This window comes from Hippocampus bargibanti, linkage group LG13 (genome assembly GCF_051943395.1).
Source record: "Hippocampus bargibanti isolate YZ-2025 linkage group LG13, ASM5194339v1, whole genome shotgun sequence".
Classification (NCBI taxonomy): Eukaryota; Metazoa; Chordata; class Actinopteri; order Syngnathiformes; family Syngnathidae; genus Hippocampus; species Hippocampus bargibanti.
The window spans coordinates 4,100,583-4,118,451 of NC_142746.1; the positions used below are offsets into that span (position 1 = coordinate 4,100,583).

The 17,869-nt window shown below is 40.7% G+C and overlaps 2 protein-coding genes across 2 annotated transcripts in view; one reads left to right on the forward strand and one right to left on the reverse strand.

Annotated features, from left to right (window-relative positions):
* ctu2 (cytosolic thiouridylase subunit 2 homolog (S. pombe)) overlaps positions 1 to 1,638 on the forward strand; it is a 32,315-nt gene extending 30,677 nt beyond the window's left edge. Inside the window, exon 16 of the mRNA XM_089012364.1 lies at positions 73 to 1,638. Coding sequence (XP_088868490.1) covers positions 73 to 115 — 43 coding nt within the window. The 3' untranslated portion in view covers positions 116 to 1,638. The remainder of the gene's footprint in view (positions 1 to 72) is intronic.
* A 150-nt stretch (positions 1,639 to 1,788) lies between these two features.
* cyp17a1 (cytochrome P450 family 17 subfamily A member 1) lies at positions 1,789 to 17,101 on the reverse strand. Its single transcript, XM_089012361.1, has 8 exons — positions 16,767 to 17,101; positions 16,536 to 16,674; positions 14,346 to 14,581; positions 13,166 to 13,252; positions 11,737 to 11,955; positions 10,777 to 10,946; positions 9,295 to 9,398; positions 1,789 to 2,851 (listed from the first exon to the last, which is right to left on the reverse strand). Exons 1-8 carry the CDS (start codon positions 17,079 to 17,081, stop codon positions 2,598 to 2,600), a joined length of 1,524 nt encoding a protein of 507 aa, XP_088868487.1. The 5' UTR covers positions 17,082 to 17,101; the 3' UTR covers positions 1,789 to 2,597.
* Positions 17,102 to 17,869: the final 768 nt, after the last annotated feature.

Below are 17,869 nucleotides of genomic sequence, written 5' to 3' on the forward strand. Positions count from 1 at the left end.
CAGTTCGAATGATTGCCGGAATGATTAGGATTGCCAGTTTCACTCATGTATCTCTGTTTTTTTTTTCTTTAGGTCTCGCATGAGAGAGGAGATCAGTGATTTTCTGCTGGACTAGTTCAGGCGTGAAAGGATTTGACAGAATGAAAGTTAAGCTATATGAGCAAGGCAGGAGCAAGGTTTTCTATCTTCAAGAGCAATGTTTGATTGCTCCTCTTTTGCATGTAATTTGTCATGCTCTGTATACAATGCTGAGTTACACTCACATCAACATTCACATCCATTGTAAAGCTCCCAGTACACTGGGTGGGGTGCAAAAGGAAGCACATAAAAACACACCAGCATACGGAGCCACCGAGAAAGAAGAAGAGGGGGAGAGAAAAACACACACTATGATGTGAAAAGGTGTTTGCCTCAGTGCTGATTTGTAATTTTTATTTTTTGCATGTTTGTCACTTAAGGGACAACCGACACCATTTTTTTTTTCCTAACTGACATCAAAAAAATGTTTTATAGCATCTAAAATACCCAAAACACGCAGGCTGATATTTTTAGTCAAATGCAAAACACCAATAAAAATGAATTAGTGTCCCAAAACTACTTCAAAATGATCAGAGATGCCGAGTTTCAGAAAGTCCTGCCCCCAGTTCGTGACGTCTCGTCTGGAAACTCCTTCACAAACTGCCTTGATCCAGAATCAAAACAATGGCTTAGGATTCGGAAAAAAGATCCTTTCTTGTTACTCATCCAGTTAGGTATATGATTCAAATAGTTGTACAGTGGAAAGCATAAGTTTTTGCGATCGATTAAAGAAGTCCTTCCGAATCAATTCGAGTCGTGTATGACAAAACTGGTGAAGGACACGACATATGAAGCATATGTGAAACTCCGTGAATAAGCAATATCGCAACAACTTCGGTGATATGTGGCATATAAGGACATGAATAACAAATAATTAGCTACAAGATATCAATATCAATGCAGATTGTTGAATGGTTTTGCATGCAAAACGTTGTTGAAACTTTCAAGATGAAGAGTTACGTACTTGCGTATGAATGACAGCGGTTATCCATCGCTAACTCCGGTTAGCTCCTCGTTCCAGCAACTGAATGTTTGTCCGATCGGTTTGCTCCACTATTATGATGATTGCTCTCTATCACCACTATAAGCAACTTTCTACCCATTGTCAGGTTGATAGGATGATAGCGGTTATCCAAGCAGGGATTCGCGCACTCTGGGGAGCTCCTCGGCTAGCGCTATACTGCTCTGCTCCGTTGGAAATGGCAGGTTCGTCCATTGGGTCGTCCTCTGGGTCACTTGTGTGTCGCTTTCTCGGTCAGGGGCGTTCCCTTAGCGACGTCACTCCAGCATTGTCATAAACTCCAAAACAAGACTTCATGAATATTCAGTGCAAGTCTTAAAAGGTAAAATATAGCTATATGCGGTGGAATCTTTGTAAAATGCGCTCAGTAGAAGTCATTTGAAGTGATTTTACAAATTATGGATGCAACCTGTCCTGGGTGTCGGTTGTCCTTTAAATGTTTTCATCATTGAACAAATGTAAATATTAGTCAAACATAACACAAACAAACCATTTATTCAATTGAATTTTTTATTATTAAAAGGAAAACAAAATCCAAACCGACTTGGTGCTGTGTGAACAAGTATTTGTTCCTTAGTACTAACTGGTTGGGTCGCTACAATCACAGTCAGGCATTTGAAATAACTAGGGATGAGTCACGGTGCTGCGTGCGTGCATGTGTGTTAGAGTGGGACAATTTTGAAAGTGTTCAACTGCCAACCTTATACATTTTTAAAGGACAAGCAATGTCACTTTTTTGTTTCTTAACTGACATCAGAAAAACGTTTTATAGCATCTAAAATACCCAAAACACGCAGTATGATATTTTTATTCAAATGCAAAACACCAATACAAATGACTTAAAGTGTCCAAAATCTGCAAAAAATTGAGCTGCGAATTGGGCATTTTCAGAAAGTCCCGCCCCCAGTTGCAAGACGTCTTGCATTGCTGGAGAATCAAAACAATGACTTCAGATTCAGAGAATATGCTTTCTTGTTACACATCCAGTTATGAATATGATTCAAATAGTTCTGAAGAGGAAAGCATACATTGCAATCGATTAAAGAAGTCCTTCCGTGTCATTTAGAGGCATCTGGACTGCAATGTAGCGTCCCAGAAAAGAGGCAGAAAAATGGCGACCAGCTCCTGTGAGGAATGAATCAGCCCATTTCCACAGGCTGATAAATTACTTCCATGGAGCTTGGACGCCCTCTTCTGGTGGCTTTTGGGTGCAACACGTGGTTTTCAGACGCGATGGAAGGACTGCTACAATGTGTCTTTCTTTGGTCAGGGGCGTTCCTTTAGTCACCAACTCAAAAACAAGACTTCCTTGAATATTTAGCGCAAGTCTTAAAACGTAAAATATAGCTATATGCGGTGGAATCTTATTAAAATACGCTCAGTAGAAGTCATTTGAAGCCATTTTACAAATTATGGACACACTTGTCCGGAGACGTCGGTTGTCCTTTAAAAGTTGAGCTGCAAACACAAAGTTAGCAGAGCTAGCTTTTGTTGCTTTTTAACTTGATCTGGGTGTGACAGTCACTTTGTACTTGGCTGGTTGAAGGACCACGCCAAACTTGCCCTCCAACGAGGGAGGAGGGTGACCGGGTGGGGTCGAGAATGTGAAGCGCTGAAGAATCCACGAGAGGAAGATAAAAAGTTCCATCTTCGCCAAGGTCTCGCCAACACACACCCTGACCCCGGCACCAAACGGCATGTAGCTGGATGATGGATTGATCAGACCTGTGCCGTCACTATTCAAAAATCGACCTGTACAATGGGGGAAATTGGGGTAAAATGACAGTTTAAACAAATTCTCAATGTTTCATATGTTACACAGTATAACAATATTCTTATCTTAACTAAACTGAAAAGTTCAAACGTATTTAGTTGTCCCAAATTACTGTGATTTTACACAGACAGACAAACATTCTTTTAAGTGTAACATTGCACAGTGAAATGGTGAGAATTTGCATTACCAATTGTTCAAATAAGCATTCTCAAGATTATTGAGGGAAATCAACCAAAGAAGAAACTCAGCGTTTTTCGGTACAACCCACGCCTTACTCATGGCTTGGATATTAGCAGTTAGGAGATGGAAGATCTAAAAATTTTCACACTTATAAGCAGTGTCTGAAATAGCGTCTGCCCGGATGCCCGGGACGTGCAACTTTTACGTCGGGTGGCCGACAACTTTTTCAAGAAAAAAAAAAAAACGATTTTTTTTTTTTTTTTTTTTTTTTTTTTTTTTTTTTTTTTTTCCAAATCAAACGTTTGCTTTATTTCGATTTTGAAATCTTTGTTTAGTTTGGGAATTTTGGTTTGTTAGGCAATTTGCATACTCTGCAGCCAATCAGAAGCCTGCATCGAATAACTTCGTGATTCCGGGTGCATTTGCATATCATTTTCCAAAGTAGACGCACAGAACCTCAACCCCAGAAGAAAGATTCAAAAGAAGCTAACAAAATTTATGACGCTACAAAAGGTAAACATACATTAAAAGCATTGTGGAAAGAGGAGTTCACGTGGCTTAGCAGACGACGCAACACAAACATAGCAATGTGCAACATGCTGAAAAGTGTTTGGACAAACGACAACTGGAGCAAAATTATCAGCAAAGGATATTTACCACAAATTAAGCAAGGGAGCATTTGTGGTAAGTACATCAATTACTTCATTTTAAAGTGTTGTGTTTTCCAAAGTAGACAGAGAACACAAAAAAAAAATGGATACGTGGTTAGGAATGCAGCCAAAACCTCTGCCCCAGAAGATTCAAAAGAAGCGAACAAAATGCATGACGCTACAAAAGGTAAACGTACATTAAAAGCATCGTGTAAAGGAGTGGCTTGTAGCAGACGAGGCAACGCAAACATTGCGTTGTGCAACATGCCGAAAAGTGTTTGGACAAACGACAACTGGAGCAAAATCATCAGCAAGGGATATTTACCATCAATTAAGCAAGGGAGCACTAAAGAGTCTAGATCGTAAAATCCACTTGCAGCAACTTTTACGTCCTTTTTACACGGAACGCAGAACGAAAACTGAGGACCATTTATCGACGTTCTTATCCATCCAGCGTATTCACCTTGGAGACTCTCCCATTCTTTTTAGTGGCGACCCGACCCTAGAGTTTTTCTCTTACTTGACGGTTCTCCCATGCTTACTTCTACATCAGGGGTGTCAGTCATTTTTTGCCGCGGGCCACATTGTAGTTATGGTTTCCTCTCGAGGGCCGTTATGAATTTGGGGAACCCATTAGAATGTTTAAATCCCTTCAAATATTACATATAGAGCACACAAAAAATAAATTAATAAGTAGGTTTCAAATTTGAAGTAAAAAATTGACTTTTATTGTGACATCCAAAAATATGAAATTTTGGCTCAGATTTTCAATCATCATAGAATTTAACAGGCAGGAGACCCCGGGGACCCCGGGGACGACCCAGAACACGCTGGAGAGACTATGTCTCCCAGCTGGCATGGGAACGCCTCGGGATCCGCCAGGACGAGCTGGAAGAAGTGGCTGGGGAGAGGGAAGTCTGGGCTTCCCTACTGAAGCTGCTGCCCCCGCGACCCGACCCCGGATAAGCGGCAGAAGATGGATGGATGGATGGATGGATGGATGGATAGAATTTAACAAGTTTGATTTGCTTTCGCGGGCCGAAAAAAATGATGTGGCGGGCCGGTTTTGGCCCGCGGGCCTTGACTTTGACACCTGTGTTCTACATTATAACTAGTTGATTCCTCGATTGCAATACAAATGCCGGACTTCAAATACGGAAACGGAAATACAAGATCAAACTAAAACAATGTGACGCGCATGCTCATATCATGCTTCAACGACAAAGACTCGATAACCGCAGCAACATATTTTTTTATCGGATAAAAGTTGTTATACGGCGTACACAATTCGAAATGATGAAAAAACAAAATACGGGGAAAACGTATATGATGACAGGTATGCCATTGATAGTTTAAAGATTAAAGTTATGGAGCAATGGAGAGTGTGGAAAAGAGGTGAAGAAGCGTGTCCAGGCAGGCTGGAGCGGCTGGAGAAAAATGTCAAGTGTGATGTGTGATAGAAGGGTTTCAGCTAAGATGAAAGGAAAAGTGTATAAAACGGTGGTGTGACCAGCCATGATGTTTGGGCTGGAGACAGTGCCACTGAAGAAAAGACAGGAAGCAGAGCTGAAGATGTTGAGGTGTTCTTTGGGAGTGACCAGGTTGGATAGGATCAGGAATGAGTACATTAGAGGGACAACTCATATTAGAGGCTTTGGAGAGAAAGTCAGAGAGGCCAGACTGAGATGGTTTGGACATGTCCAGAGGAGAGAGAGTGACTATATCGGGAAAAGGATGCTGAGCCTTGAACAACCAGGCAGGAGACCGAGAGGAAGACCAAAGAGGAGGTTTATGGATGTGGTCAAAGAGGACATGAAGGTAGCTGGTGTGAGAGAAGAGGATGCACAAAATAGATAGGATAGATGGAGGACATTGATTCGCTGTGACCCCTGAAGGGAAAAGCCGGAAAAGAAGAAGACCTGAAAAAGTTAAGTCACTGTTGGTACCACATTGAAAAATGTAACTTGATATTTAGTAATGTCAGTGCAGAGCACCGATGCATATGTGGGACTGTCGCGGCTTAGAATTGAAGCGGATTTATGTGGGACAGGAGATGTGAGACAATCTCTGTCAATGAATGCTAGAGCTGCGTGTTTGCTTTCAACATTTAGCTTGTAGTTGATCCACTGCTGAAAAAGACGCTTTGATCCTCTCCTCTTTCATCTAGAACTGCTTCATGTCATAAAGAGGGTACAGACAGTGCTGAAGAATGAATGACTCTCTGTGTCTTTGTGTTGTCATATTTGTTATTTAGTTTTTTTTTTTTTTTTTACTTCGTTACTTTCGGGTTGAGTGAACGCTGGCATGTGTGGCTGCCGCTGCTCACCCGCAGAAAAAATATCCTGTGACTGTAAAGTGTCCTTGAGAATTTTTAAAGGCGCTTAGAAATGTAGTATTATTATTATTATTATTATTATTATTATTATTATTATTATTATTATCATTATTATTATTATACATTGCAGGTGGTAAATAAACTTGGCGGGCTTTATGATCCAATGTCTGTGAGTCCTTTCGGTTGTTGAAATTCTTTCAAATACGTACTTTGTCTTATCCTTGCTGTTTTGCCTGTCATGGCGTTGTCCTACCCATTTCTTCTTTACTGTGCACTTGTGTAATCAGCCCCTGATCATTTCAATCAGGTGACAACCAAAACAATCCGGATCCTGGTTGGTCATCCCTGGTATGTATCATATTATTTAGTGATGGGTCCAGCGACACTGAGGCGTCGATGCGTGCGCCGAGCTTTCAGGCTAAACCCCGTGTCTGTGCGTGTATCGCTTTAAGAAAGTCACGTGACTACTACCGGACCCACTGTTGCTATGGGAACCGGTAGTTCTTTATGACGTCATTGTTAACCTTTTGGGGATTACAACGTCATTTCTTTGAAAGAAATATACCGAAACGCTCACTATAGAATAGTTATAAACTACAACTTCGGGAGGTTCATATTGTATTAAGTATTCGTTAAAAAAATATAAACTGTTTTTCCCCCCTATCTGGATTCCGTTGTCCGTCGTTGAATAATGACGTTGCGGGACATAATTAGGCTTTCTCGTAACGTAAACAAAGTGACCTTAGTTACCAGCCGGACGGAGACTTGTTTACAGGGGGTTTGCTTTTTCAGCACGGAAATCAAGTTTGGGTCGTATTTAATATTTAAGTACATGTTCAAATATATTCTGAATGAACTGGTCGCTCAATATAACGGTATTTTTAAAAAAAGTAAATCGGCATAGGTTAAATGTTTGAACGCAAACTCGTACAGGGTTCCTCGTCATAATTGGTTTATGGCGTTAAATGGTTAAAAATAGTACGACGAAATGTATATATATAAAAAGCTTTTTATTTATATAGTATGGCGGGCACTAGGACCAGGCGTCTCACCCTGCAGGTGCACGGCAGGGGGCGTGTTCATGTTAAGATATTTCACTGCATTTTCATGTTCCAAGTTAGATCCACTTGTTAGCAGTTGGAATAAAGACGTACAGTACTCCAGTCAGTCGTGTGTTCTCCTTCCTCAACTGCTACAATATGTATTTATGTATTTATTTACCTATTCACCAATGTATTCATCTCATCTCATTTTCCGTACCGCTTATTCCTCATTAGGGTCGCGGGGGTTGCTGGAGCCTATCTCAGCTGTCTTCGGGCACGAGGCGGGGGACACCCTGAATTGGTTGCCAGCCAATCGCAGGGCACACAAAGACGTACAACAGTCACTCTCACACTCACACCTAGGGACAATTTGGAGTGGTCAATCTGCCTGCCATGCATGTATTTGGAGTGTGGGAGAAAACCCACGCGGGTCCGGGGAGAACATGCAAACTCCACACAGGGAGGCCGGACCGGGACGCGAACCGGCGACCTCTGCACTGTGAAGCCGGTGTGCTAACCACTTGACTACCGGGCCGCCCCAATGTATTCATTCAGTTCTTTATTTCTTTATTTAACTATCTATTTGTTTATGTATTTATTTATCTTCATTTTCAGGACTACATACCTTGCAAAGATTAAAATATGTGTTGACAGATCAGTGTCAGATGACTGTCAAATGTTTCATGCAAGTCCACCAGGTTGTTAATATTTAGCAACAGTATTCAGCAACACAGTACAGTGGGGCGTCGGTTTACGAACACCTTGCCTTACGAACTTTCCGGTTTACGAACGTTAAATTTACAAAAATTAAACCTTGGATTAAGCACTATTTTCGTGATACACACACCCCCACCACGGCTGGCGCCGTAATCTTCAGCGGAAGAACACCAAAGCACACGACCGAACAGCGCCCAGCCGGCCTACCTTTCCACACCCCCTTTCTATGAGTGCACACGTCGATCGTCTTCAGTGATACTTTTGCCGTTAATGGACCGAAAAAGACCCCACATGCTCGTGTTCAGCCGAAGAAGACACAAAACAAAATTACAGTCAAGGAGAAGGAGGAGATCATTGAGAAACACGAATGAGGTATGCGTTTGTGGCGTCACAGGTGCACACCGCTCAGCCTGACACATTTCCCACGCTGTGTGTCACTTCCCTGAGAGTAACCTTCTACTCCCATTCTACAAATAAAGACCCCGGTATACTAAGTCCACCATTGCTACCATCCTTCGCTTAAAAGATTTACACACAGGTGTTATTTAGTCGATGCTTTCATGTGACTAATGACACCGAAATTGTCACGTGCGAGTTGACAGCTGGAGTGGGGGGCCGCCGCCTGTCAATTCCCTGATCACCGATACTGGGACGTTTCATCAAGTCGCTGTCACCTCACCAGTGACATGATTACGACGCCTCGCCAGTGTCTTGGTCTTGCCAGCACAAGAGTTTGCTTCGCCCGAGATGTTTGTTTGCCGCGATCGTGTAAGTTTGTTGCTTTCCGGGATCGCTTGTTTTTTTTTTTCACTCCCGCTTTCCATTTTATTTTGCCTAGCTTGATAGGCTGGACGGATCGCCCCCGCCTGCCTTCTTTTGTCGGGTCGTGGAATCATCGGACTCGCGCCTTTTGTTGTAATTAAATTGTAAATGTTGTAATTACCCTTCGATCCTTGAAAGCAGCATGGGAGAATTTGTGATGTGCAGGCTTTTATTGAACAGTTCCATCCAAAAAAGACTGTGGCTATGAGAATCATCAACATGATGAATGATAATGTGATGCCTCAGTTTCGTAGGACCTTACAAGTCAGAAACCAACAGGTGTCAATTAAGAGCCATCAACGACCATCACAAATGTAAATAAAGTGACTTTATTATACAGAGCAGTGTATTTCTCTCATTACAATACAATAGTACATTTATTATACATAGAATAAGGTATGCCGTGTGTAGTTTTAAGGCTTATTTAGTTGAAAATTATATTTTATGGAGACCTGGGAATTGTTTATTCTCATTTTAATGGTTTCCTATGGGAAATTTTTTGGGATACACACTTTTCGCCTTCCACGCTCTGTCTGGGAACCAATTAAGTTCGTAAGCCAAGGCCCCACTGTATCAACACAGTGTCAATACAATGTGTCACTGTGTCGAAATGATACAGAATGCCTCATCTACCCATCACCAATATTATTCTTATCATGAAGATTGTTTCTCACCTGGATCAAAAAGCTCAGGCTGTTTCCATTCTTTCTCATCATAGTGCAGTGACCACAGGTTCACGATGACTCTTGTCCCTTTTCGCACTTTGAAATTTCCAAGGCTAGAAGGAAAGAAAAAACGTCGAAATACAAATTAAAACAAGGGGATGGCATTTGTCAATATGATTTTGATAAAACACAATATTTTCTTTTTGCAGGGACATATTAAACCTTCTGGTCTGATTTTTTTTTTTTTTATCAAATTATGCTTGGGATTTTTGGCTTTCTTAAAGAGGGCTCTTGCTTAAAATATAAAGTATCATTGACATGTCGTGTTCTGTTGGACCCTCTTTTCCTTTTGAACGCAATTTGAGAGCAAAGTGCAGTTGAACAGTGTGCATCAGTGGAGTTTTCTTTCCTTTCATAGTCTTGTCACCTCCAGGACTGACTATTGCAATTCACTTCTCCTTGGTGTCCCTCAGAAACTTCTCCACAAACTTCAAATGGTCCAGAATTGTTCAGCCCGGATCATCACCAGAACCTTATCCTTTCACCACATCACCCCCGTCCTCCAAGAGCTCCACTGACTCCCGGTCAAATATAGAATCAACTTTAAAATTCTCCTTTATACATTTAAAGCTATCCATAACCTTTATGACCTTCTTCAAATTTCTATTCCCTCTCGTTCCCTCAGATCCTCTTCCCCTCCTCTGTGCACTTAGTATGACAAAAAAAACATGAAGCCTTTCAAAATCAATAATGATAACTTGTAATCTGATAACATGACAAAATGTCCACTGTGGTGAATGATGTCCCTGAAAAGGTTAAAATTACAGATTGATTTATTTATTTTAAGCCTCATGTGCAGCGTCGGTCTAGATATAAAGATATTTCGATGTAGAAAATGCCTGTATGTTTACTGGCCTTTTAATTGTAATGCTGACCCGTCTCAGACCTTATGATTGGGTCACATTCACTTTTCTCGGACAACCATCCATGCTCACACTCAGCCCCATAGGAACAATTTTAGAGTGTTCCGTTAACCTGCCATGCATGTTTTTGGAATGCGGAAGGAAACCGTAGCACCTGGAGAAAGTCCGTACAAGCATGGAGAGAACATGCAAACTCGACACAGGAAGGCCATAGACGTAATTGAACCCTGCACCTCTACACTGTGAGGTGGAACGTATTAAGCAGTCAAGGACATAAGATATGGCCTGCTGTTTTTCTTCCTTTATCAGCAAGGGGCAAAACTGCATCAAAAACAGCTCACTTATCTGTGCCTATTTAGGCCTACAGTCATGTTATTTCAGTGTTAATGGGGAAAATGAGAGAACAACGACATTAACATTTCATTCTTGGGTAATAGTTTCAGTGGACATTCTTGAAGTTCATTGTCACTTATAAACCAAGTAGATCCAAACATATTCTAAATCAACTACTAATCCACTAAATCAAAGTGGAACATGGCTGCCAACATCATAATTGTATTGACTGTACCTTGTATCCTGAAGGGCCACATGAGGAATGAGCAGAGGTGAAACTGGGCGGATCCTCAAAACCTCCTTGATAGTGGCTTCGAGGTAAGGCAGACTTCCTCTGTCACTGAGGACGGGACTGCGTTCTCTTCCTAACTCTCTGTCAAGCTCCTCCTGGATACGTTTCTGCACCTGAACACAAAGACTGTGGCTATATACAGTGTGTGTGTGTGTGTGTGTGTGTGTGTGTGTGTGTGTGTGTGTGTGTGTGTGTGTGTGTGTGTGTGTGTGTGTGTGTGTGTGTGTGTGTGTGTGTGTGTGTGTGTGTGTATATATACATATATATATATATATATATATATATGATACTTTATATATATATATATATATATATATATATATATATATATATATATATATATATATATATATATATATATATATATAGTAAAGTCTCGTTATATCGATATTCTCGGGAGTCAGAATAAATATCGATATAACCGGACTATCAATATATCCGATCCTGCGGGCATGTAATTTTCTCCTTGAGTTCATAGAAATAGTATCGTAATAAGCAGTACTATCGATATAACCGATATCGATATAACGAGACTTTACTGTATATATATATCGATCAGAATCAGAATCATCTTTATTGCCAAGCATGTAGAACACACAAGGAATTTCTTTCGGTAGAACACGCTGCACTAGTATCGTCGTCAAAAAAAACTGCTAAGTGGCACTATACAGTTTCCATTTTGGCTACTGTTGAAAGAGTTCAAAGATATATATGTGTGTATATATATATATATGCTGTATTTCAAAAAAGCCCAAAAATGCTCAAACTTGAACCTTCATTTAAGAATGCTTTCACCGAATCCAAGCCATCATACATTTATAATAATACATTTCATTTATAAGCGCCTTTGAAGACTCTCAACTCCACCTATAAACGAGCATAAGCACTATGCACTAACATTACCTCCGGGTAATGGATCAGGTAGATGATGGCCCATCTGAGGACAGTGATGGTGGTTTCCGCCCCAGCTCCAAAGATGTCTCCTACAGTCATGAGGATGTGGTCATCGCTAAGGCCCAAAGCCTCGGAATTCGCCTCTGCCATGTTGTTGTTCTCTGCATTGTGCTTCGCTCTGAGTAGAGTGTCTATCAGGTCTCTCTGCAGATTATCACTGTACTGTGCCTGGTGGGGGGTGGGATGTGGTGGGGGGTCAACATACAGAGCACACAGCGTACAGCAGTCGAGAAAACTGTGTTGAATGCAATGTAATATTACACAATATCTCCTCACGGTTGCCCACTTTTTGCAAGCAATACTAGCACACGTTGGGATTTTTCGGGGACAGCGGTTACCACAATGCACAGCTTTTCATGTTATCAGGTTGTAGGGTTCATGAAAGGGCTAATTAACTGCTATCATCATATGCGTATGCAGTGTGCATAGTCACAATGTACCAATGTCAATGGCGGGAATTTCATTTACAGTTCATACTTCAATGGATTCAATACAAAGAATGCAGATGATCATGATAGCAGCCCAATGGATTGGTTGGTTCATTCAGTGTGTGTAAATTGTAAAGAGCAATACATTGGGAAGACTAAACAAATTCTCAAAAAAGGACTTTATCAACATCGCAGGGATAATACGAGTGTGCCTCAATCTGCAGTACATATGCACCTAAAAGCTTGCAACCACTCATTTGACGACAATGAGGTTAAAATCTTATCGAAAGAAAATAGATGGTTTGAAAGGGGAGTAAAAAAGCTATTTTCATAAAACAGCAAAACCCTTCACTAAATCGCCAAGGTGGGTTGAGGTTTAATTTGGATCGTTCAACAGACTTCTTAGGCAACGTAGGCTTTGTTATGCTGATTAGGTGATACCAGAGCAAATGGGGCAATCAGGCCAGTCGTAGATCCCATAATTAGGCAGGACAATAGAAGTAATCAATCAGGACAATAGAAGTAATCAGTGTAGCCTCAGGGAATAGTCCTCTGCTCCCCCAACCTGAGAGCAGGGACCTATCATAGCAGAGTCTGGCACCGGGGAACGGATTATTCACATTTTATTGATTTCCTATGGGAAATTAATTTTTGGGATACACACTTTTCACCTTACACACTCTGTCTGGGAACCAATTAGGTTCATAAGCCAAGGTATCACTGTACATTAAAAAAATCAATATACGTATATTGAACACTATTTCAATAAAGAGCTGCCAGTTATTAACACTTGCAAACTATCACCACCATAGAATTGCTTGGAAAGTACCACATGGTGCTTTGGGGCGCCCTGATGGCTGCGGGCACCACATTTGGTACCCCTGGTATGCATCTTATGTAAAAAAACATGGTTGTTGAGTCTTTTAGGGCAGAAATGATAAATTATGTACCTTGTGTTCTTCATACTTCTTAAGGAGAAGCTTGTCACGGACTGAAACACACTGTTTCAGGAGACGCAGGTCTGCATTAGGAAGAACCTACAAAATAAAATGCGAGTATGAAAATGTGATGACAATTTATTAGTAGTAGTTATTGTGGTGTTTTAATTCCGTATTTTAATAGCATACATTCATTGGAGTGATTTTATTCATTCATTTATCCATTTATCGGTTGTTCATTCATTGATTCATTCATTGGTTGATTGATTGATTCATCGATTGATTCATTGATTGGTTGATTCAGTCATTCATGATATGTGTTGCCATCCACTGCCATATTGTTTTTCCATGCCTAAAGACAGTGTTTGAAATAATGTCTGCCCGGTCACCCGGGGCGCGCAACTTTTACGTTAGGCATACAACTTACAGAACGTCTCCGCCCGGGTGGCTGACAACTTTTTCAAGAAAAAAAAATACATATAATAATCAAATCAAACGTTTGCTTTATTCCGATTTCGAAACCTTCGTTCGGTTTGGAAATTTCGGAATTTTGGTTCATTTGATAATTTGCATACTTAGCAGCCAATCAAAAGTCTGCATCGAATAATGGGGCATTTGCATATCATTTTCCAAAGTAGACAGAACCTCAGCCCCAGAAGAAACACTCAAAAGAAGCTAACAAAATTTATGACGCTACAAAAGGTAAACGTACATTAAAAGTATTGTTGAAAGAGGAGTTCACGTGGCTTATAGCAGACGTCGCAACACTAACTGTGCTGTGTTGCACTGTGCAACATGCCGAAAAGTGTTTGGACAAATGACAACCGGAGCAAACTCATCAGCAAAGGATATTTACCATAAATTAAGCAAGGGAGCATTTGTGGTAGGTACATCAATTACTTCATTTTAAAGTGTTCTGTTATATATTCTGATTATATATCCTTAATACATACTTTGCAACAATTGTTTTTTTTTGTGATTAGTCGTTTTGTTTGTCAAGTTGTGAAATATTGGGGCAGACAACTTTATGGCTGGGCAGGCAACTTTTCAGAGTTGTCTGCCCTGGTGTCCGGTAACTTTTTATCATGAGTTTTAGAAAATCTTGTGTGTGAATGGGTTCATGACGGGCACATTTCTTACATGAGCATTTCAACAGATGCATACCGCAGATTGTCATATTATGCTTGCTGACCTGTAACCATGGGAAAATATCCACCAAGCTGTCTTTGGCAACAGTGTCCACAATTCCTTGGCTGTAATGAAGTATGGCTTCGAACTCAGGATCTCCTATCGAGTACGTGGAGTTGAAACACAGTGAACAGATGACGTTGGTGACAACTCGTGTCAGGTCGGGAGAAAAGTCCACAGGAGCCTCAGCTGTAGCTTTCTCCGTCATGATAGAGCAAAGAGACTGCGCCTGTGTGCAGACTGAGGAATAGGACAAACAATAAGGGCCGTCTTGAGTTTAATTTCAATGAGCTGTTAAATTATTTACATGGGTAAATATCAGTGTTGAAGAAAAAAAACTCATATCACTTTTGGTTACACTTGATTAAAATGTGATAAACTGACATCCTTTTCTACTCTTTTCCTTGAGATTGATCAAATGACATACAGTGTAATAGCTTCACACATTTTAACTCATTCAGAAACAGTGCGTCTGTGTAAGCTCTCAGTCGTACAGGAGTGGTCCATCGATGAAAAGGTTTCTTCAGCCGTCATCTGTACTTCTTTGAAGGTGTCGGATGTTTCGATTCTTATCCATGAGGCTTCGTCAGCGAACTAAAATCTTTTGCTGGTAGTTTCTGCCTATATATATATATATATATATATATATATATATATATATATATATATATATCTCCCTACTGTCCAGACGTCTCCGTACTTGTCACGATCTGGTTGGCATCCAACGGGTGGCGCCGTCGGCTACACCTGCACAGGTGTTGATCGTTCCAATCAGTGGCAGTTAAAAGGACTCCCGGCACGACCATTCGTTGTCGGGTCATTGTATGTGTTTGCTTCACCCTGTCAGGTTTGTTTCATCTTGGCAGATTTTTACTCGTGGTTTTCTTTGATTCTTTGTACTTCTGATGACTTTGATGTGTCAGATTTTGGTCCTGCTGTCTTTATCTTAATACAATTTGTCAATACTTTACACCGTGCTGCTCCCTCCTGCTCCCCCCCTGCCTGCTTTTTGGGGATCCACCACCATCACCACCTTGCAAACCCCGACAGAGTGAAGCAAACACATACAATGACCCGACAACGAATGGTCGTGCCGGGAGTCCTTTTAACTGCCACTGATTGGAACGAACAACAGCTGTGCAGGCGGGGCCGACAGCGTCACCTGTTGGTCCACAACCAGATCGTGACAGTATTTCTTTGGTCTCAGTTTGGAATCATAGATTAACCAAGATAGCCAAGTGTTCCAATATTTTGTTCCCATGGTGGCTGAATGCAATCTAGCTAATGTATTGACTATTTAGTTGGCTGTCTATCTAGCTACATCTATTCACTATCTAGCTGGCTGGCTATCTAGCTAGGTATCTGTTGGATAACAGTTGGCTAGCTAGTGAGCTAGCTTTCTATCTATTTGAGTTACTTCCGGGTTGAATGAACGCTCGCGTGTGTGGCTGCCACCGCTGACCCACAGGAAAAAATGATCCTGGGACTGTAAAGTGACCTTGAGTTTTGAAAGGCGCTTAGAAATGAAATGTATTATTATTAATGTTAGTTTGGATGGTTTTTAATGGCAAACACAATGCATGTTTCAGCCTTGTATGGCAAGATTTTTACTTTGAAACCCTTTCACATATCCTGTAACCTGATAACATGGTAAACTGCCCATTGTAGTAAACGTCGTCCATAAAAGGGTTAAATAACATGAAAAAAAAGTAAAAGACATACCATAGCACATTTATTATACATAAAATAAGTTATATTTTGTGTAGTGTTAAGGCTTAAAAAATTAGAAAGTAGAAAATTATGTTTTATGGGGACCCGGGAACGGATTATTCTTATTTTAATGCTTTCCTATGGGAAATTAATGTTTGGGATACACACTTTTCGCCTTACAAACTATGTCTGGGAACCAATTAAGTTCGTAAGCCAAGGTATCACTGGCCTTTCTTTCCTTTCCTCTTCCTTTCATAACTTTGCTGCTGTGTTACTTCCGGGTAGAGTGAACGCTGGTACTAATGGCTGCCACTGCTCACCAGCACACACAAAAAAAAAAAAAAAAAAATCCAGTGACTGTAAAGTGTTCTTTTTTGTTTTGAAAGGCGCTAAGAAATTAAATGTATTATTATTATTATTATTATTATTATTATTATTATTATTATACATTTAGCTTGTACCCAGGCTCTCAACCAATACTTACTGATCTTCTCAATTGAGCCAGACCCTTGTCCAAACAAGTGCAGAGCTCCATGGACAAGTTTTCTATGGAACTTCCAAGTTGCACTGTAGTCTCCAAAGGCGATGTCTTTCCCATCCCTTGTCAGCACGTCTGTGGTTACCTTCATCACACGGGGAGGAACAGCTCAGAGATTGAATACTATTTTTTGAAAAGAGTGTCGTGAACATAAAGAAGAAGAGGAGGTGCACCCACTGTTCTTGGTCTCCCCGCAAATATCTTGCCCTTCTTCATCAGCACTTCTTTAGCGTGTGAATACTGGTTGACAATGATGACTTGATGCGAGCCCATCATCAGCGAATATGTATGTCCGTATTTCTCTTGTAGTTTCTTGAAAAGCACATGAGGCGGATGGACACTTCGTAGACTCAGCAGACTGCCGATGAATGGGAAGCATGGCAGGCACGGGAGCTCCCGGAGGCCATTTACCGGCTTTCTTAATCTTCCCTTCAAAGCTAAAATACTCAGGCCCGTGAAAAAACATACATACAGACACAGAGCCCAATCCATTTTTGAGTCTGAAAAAATGCACAGCAAAAGTGGCTTCAGTGGAGAGAGGCCCTGAGCGGCAGGAGAAAAGCCTTTTAAACAGCTCCTTCAATGTCACATCCTTGAAGCGGTGCCAATTTCAACAACATAAAACCGCACTGGTAATACTGAACTCTAAGATGAAATGCATTGCTTATGTATCTCAAAACTGCAAATTAGAAGTGTCAAACTAATGTCTTTATTGGTCACATCCAAGTTTGGGTTGGTAATCGTCACCGGGCCAGGTGTGAAGGAGCAACTTCTGACCCCATATCATTGCTATCTAGCTGAAAAGCTAGCTATCTACCTGTATTAGCTAGCTAGCTGTCTATTAGCAAGCTATATAACTAGCACTTCAAACAGAACCCTGAGAACTATCTTAGCTACCTAGCCAGCTTTCTATCTATAATAATAATCCATTTCATTTCTAAGCACATTTAAAAATTCTCAAGGACACTTTACATCTATTTGAGTTACTTCCAGGTCGAGTGAACGCTGCGAAATGTATTATTATTATTATTATTATTATTATTATTATTATATAAATAAGCTATTATATAAATGAGCTAATTTGAGACGTGTGTATCAAACTGAAATCCTTTTGCATTCATCACGAGCCAAGAAGGGGCTCAGAGTGTTCAAAAGGTGGGTGACCCCTGCTCTGAATTTGAGTGTAAAAAGCACTTTGTTTTAGCAGTAATTGTGATGCAGAAATTATTGAATGTCATTTTGTTCAGATATATCCATTACCTATTAACGGTAATATATTA